The 3,521-nt window shown below is 52.7% G+C and overlaps 1 protein-coding gene across 1 annotated transcript; it reads left to right on the plus strand.

Annotated features, from left to right (window-relative positions):
- The first annotated feature begins 329 nt into the window (after window positions 1-329).
- On the plus strand, window positions 330-1,810 carry IQCF3 (IQ motif containing F3). Its single transcript, XM_032360637.1, has 3 exons — window positions 330-435; window positions 603-647; window positions 1,366-1,810. The coding sequence occupies exons 1-3, from the start codon at window positions 418-420 to the stop codon at window positions 1,759-1,761; spliced, it is 459 nt and encodes a 152-aa protein (XP_032216528.1). The 5' UTR covers window positions 330-417; the 3' UTR covers window positions 1,762-1,810.
- The last annotated feature ends 1,711 nt before the right edge of the window (window positions 1,811-3,521 follow it).

Raw genomic sequence — 3,521 nt, forward strand, 5'->3', positions numbered from 1 at the left:
ACAGTGATCCTCATTCCCACACATTGAGGAAGGGCACAGTGGCAGAGAAGGCAGGACGCAGAGAGCAGCCTGAGCCCATATGCCTTTCTCGGCGTTGGGTGAGCTGCTGTCCTCAGTGGTTGATGACAGGAAGGTCCTGTGGGTGGGCTGAATAGAAGTCACCCTTGGGAAAGGACAGACTCACGGGGGCTGTGGTTTCACAAAGAACATTAGCCCATCCCTGGCAGGAGGGAAATGGGCAGATGTTTCCTCTTTATCCAACAACTTTGAGCCTGAAGAAGGCCACCTGGTCCTTGGGTCATAGTTGCCCTTGTGACATCATGGTCATCTCCCCCTCTTCCACCCTTTCTGCCTCTGACAGGACCCATGGAGTGGCAACCAGAGGGGGTGTGAACACCAGGAAGACTGCCCCAAAACATGGGCAATAAATGCTGCGTAAGACAGTCAGGCACCCCCCTCCCTGGGGATGGGGAGCCGGCCCATGGCAGAAGGACACACCAGATGACTTCAAAGGACTCAGAAAAAATGGGGAGGTAGGGCTTTGAGGACTCCGCCCAGAAGCTGGTCCCCACTCATGCTTTCTCCCTATATTCTGATTGCAGAAGTCTGGTCCAGATGAGGATGCACTAGAGGAAGAAAGACTGAAGGTAGGTGGCGCCCAGGAGTACGAGAGAACCACAGATCACTGATCATCTGGCCACAGAGCCCCCGGAAAAGGGGAGGATCCATCTCTGGTCCCACAGCTAAGGAGTCACTTCAGTGTGTCTCTCTTGTCCCCATAAATTCCCTCCCTGTTGTACGTGAGCTGTGTGAAGCTTGAAGAGACAGCAGCAAGGTGGGGAAGCTGGGGCACGGCAGAGGGCACTGGAAAGCTGGAAGGATATGGGGGTGACCGAGAGGTAGTAATGGAAATTAAGAGAAGTGAGGTAAGAGCAAGATCTCAAAAGGTCATGGCATGGCGTGGAAGCCTCAGGAGGCGATATCCCAGGCGGGGATTGGGGCTGAGCTGCAGGCCATAAACACAGAAAGGGTCATCATCAGAGGAACTTTCAGTCCCTCACACCCATGCCAGGGCTTCTGGATCAGAAATTGTTTCCACTGATTCCATGAACCTGGGAAGACCAGAGAGGAAGCGTCTCCCCCTTGTGTAGATGAGGACCCTGAGACTCAGAGGATGAGCCCATGTGTCTGTGGCCACAGACAAGACAGTAGAGGCAAAACCGCACCCGGGACTCCTGGGTCCCCAGAACCACCTGGGGGAAGCCTGGTTGCTAAGAGAGAAGATGAGAGCTCCTCCGTGGCAGACGCCAGCCTAGTGGGCTTTCACAACGCATTCACGCAGAGTCCTCTGCTTTGCTTGGTCAGCGGCTTCGCGAGAAACGCCGCAGAGCCCGGATCAAGGCGGCCAGGAAAATCCAGGCCTGGTGGCGTGGCACCCTGGTGCGCCGCACCCTGCTGGCGGCCGCCCTCTGGGCCTGGGTGATCCAGAACTGGTGGAGGGCGGTCCTGTGCAGGCGGGTTCTTCAGCGGCGGCAGGACCTGCTGAAGATCTACGTCATCCAGGAGGAGGCAGCCGTCAGGCTCCAGTCCTGGGTTCGCATGTGGCAGTGCCACCGACGTTACTGCCACATATGGCACGCCCTCTGCATCCTCCAGGTCCCAAAAAGCTGCTTCGCCTTACAGACCGATGACCATCTACAGGACCAGTACGACGTCCCTCCTGGGCAGCCCGAGTTCCACATCGAAATCCTATCAGTCTAAAAGTACTGCAGGGTGGAGAACCGGCTCCACCACCCCAATAAATGTCTGACCAGGTTTTGTGTGTCTCAGTGACTCGCACACCACGAAGCCCCCAAGGGTCCTGCTGTCCCTCTTCTGCAGAGGGAGACAGCTGTCTGTCCCCCGACTCCACCCTTTAGTGCCTGTGGCCCCTGCTTTGGGCTGACCGTGCCCGAATGCCAAGGACTCTGTCCACATCTGAAGCTGGCACCTGAGGCTGTTGTCACACATCCAGAGCCAAGTCTCCAGTTCCATCACCCTGGAACCATCCTTGTCTCCTGAACTTGCAGCTGGCTTTGGGGGGGGGGGGGGCGGCTTTATAATCCCAAAGACTCTGGACACCTCCTCTTATGAGACTGGCCTCTGGATCTGTGCTCTCTCAGCCTGGCATTGTGGGCCAGCTGAGGCTCACAGCCATTGGCTCTCTCTCTCTCTCCCTCCATTTTTTAAAAAGACTTTATTTATTTATTTATTTGACACAGAGAGAGAGAGAGAGAGATCACAAATAGAGAAGCAGGCAGAGAGAGAGGAAAGCAGACTCCCTGCTGAGCAGAGAGCACAAAGCGGGGCTCGATCCCAGGACCCTGAGATCATGACCTGAGCGGAAGGCAGAGGCTTAACCCACTGAGACACCCAGGTGTCCCCTCCCTCTATTTTTAAAAAAATATTTTATTTATTTGACACAGAGAGAGAGAGCGCGCGCACACAAGCAGGGAGAGCTGTAGGCAGGCAGAGGGAGAGGGAGAAGCAGGCTCTCCACCCAGCAAGGAACATGATCTGATGTGGGACTCCATCCGAGGACCCCAGGATCATGACCTGAGCCGAAGGCAGCCTCTTAACCGACTAAGCCACCCAGACACCCCAGACATTGGCTCTCTATTTGGCAAGCCCCCAGACTGAAGTCAGACCTTTGGTTGGCTCTCTTGGGAGCCAGACAGCCCGGAGAATGCACAGGAAGCTGGTTGGCCTTACTGATGGCTGGGTGCAAGGTTTTGCAAGTTTTGTGCTAATCTGGATGCTGTTTTCTTTGGAAAATAGCATATATCATGATGATGAGGAACCTCAGCCCTGCCTCCATCCTCAGGACCAGCCTCTGCAGGGTGCTGAAACACAAATAGGGCTCCCACGGCTTTCCTTCTGTGCCACCTTCTGTGGGCTACCATTCTTAGTGACGTGAACGTTGTCTATGACATCCCAAGCCCTCTGCCTCTCACCTCCAGTGATTTTCACTTCCATCCTACCTGAATCACTCTCTCCTAACTGCACCAGGGATTACTGCTTCTCAAACTGCCTGTAAGGAAGTAGCATTATTATTAAAATGTTCAATCCATCATAGACCAATTCTTCTGTAAAACAAGAAAAGTGAATTCTAAGAAAAATAAATGGAAAAGGTGTACATATGAGTATACAGCTTGTTTTTAATGGTTAGACTGAACATACATCAAACTGCTATTTCAACTTGATATACAAATTTCTAAGTGCTTCATCTCAATTTTTGTACCTAATCTTGGTGGTAATAAATGCTCACCATAGTTCCGGTGGCATTGCCATGGTTCTTGTCATAACGGACCACAGTGACAATAGTGCTGATTTTTATCATCTTGGTCCCTAACTTTTGCTTTCGATGCTTTAGGGCAGAAGTCAGAAAACTATGGCCTAAAGTTGAGTGGTCATGACAGGGACTGTATTGGCATCAATCCTACAATACTATCTGGCCCTTTACAGAGAGTATTTGTCAACCT

Source organism: Mustela erminea, chromosome 1 (genome assembly GCF_009829155.1).
Source record: "Mustela erminea isolate mMusErm1 chromosome 1, mMusErm1.Pri, whole genome shotgun sequence".
Taxonomy (NCBI): Eukaryota; Metazoa; Chordata; class Mammalia; order Carnivora; family Mustelidae; genus Mustela; species Mustela erminea.

Bases quoted from the DNA above. Each gene is read 5' to 3' on its own strand.
- IQCF3 (XM_032360637.1), top strand. The intron at 648-1,365 runs GTAGGTGGCGCC...TTGCTTGGTCAG, and splicing joins TAGAGGAAGAAAGACTGAAG to CGGCTTCGCGAGAAACGCCG.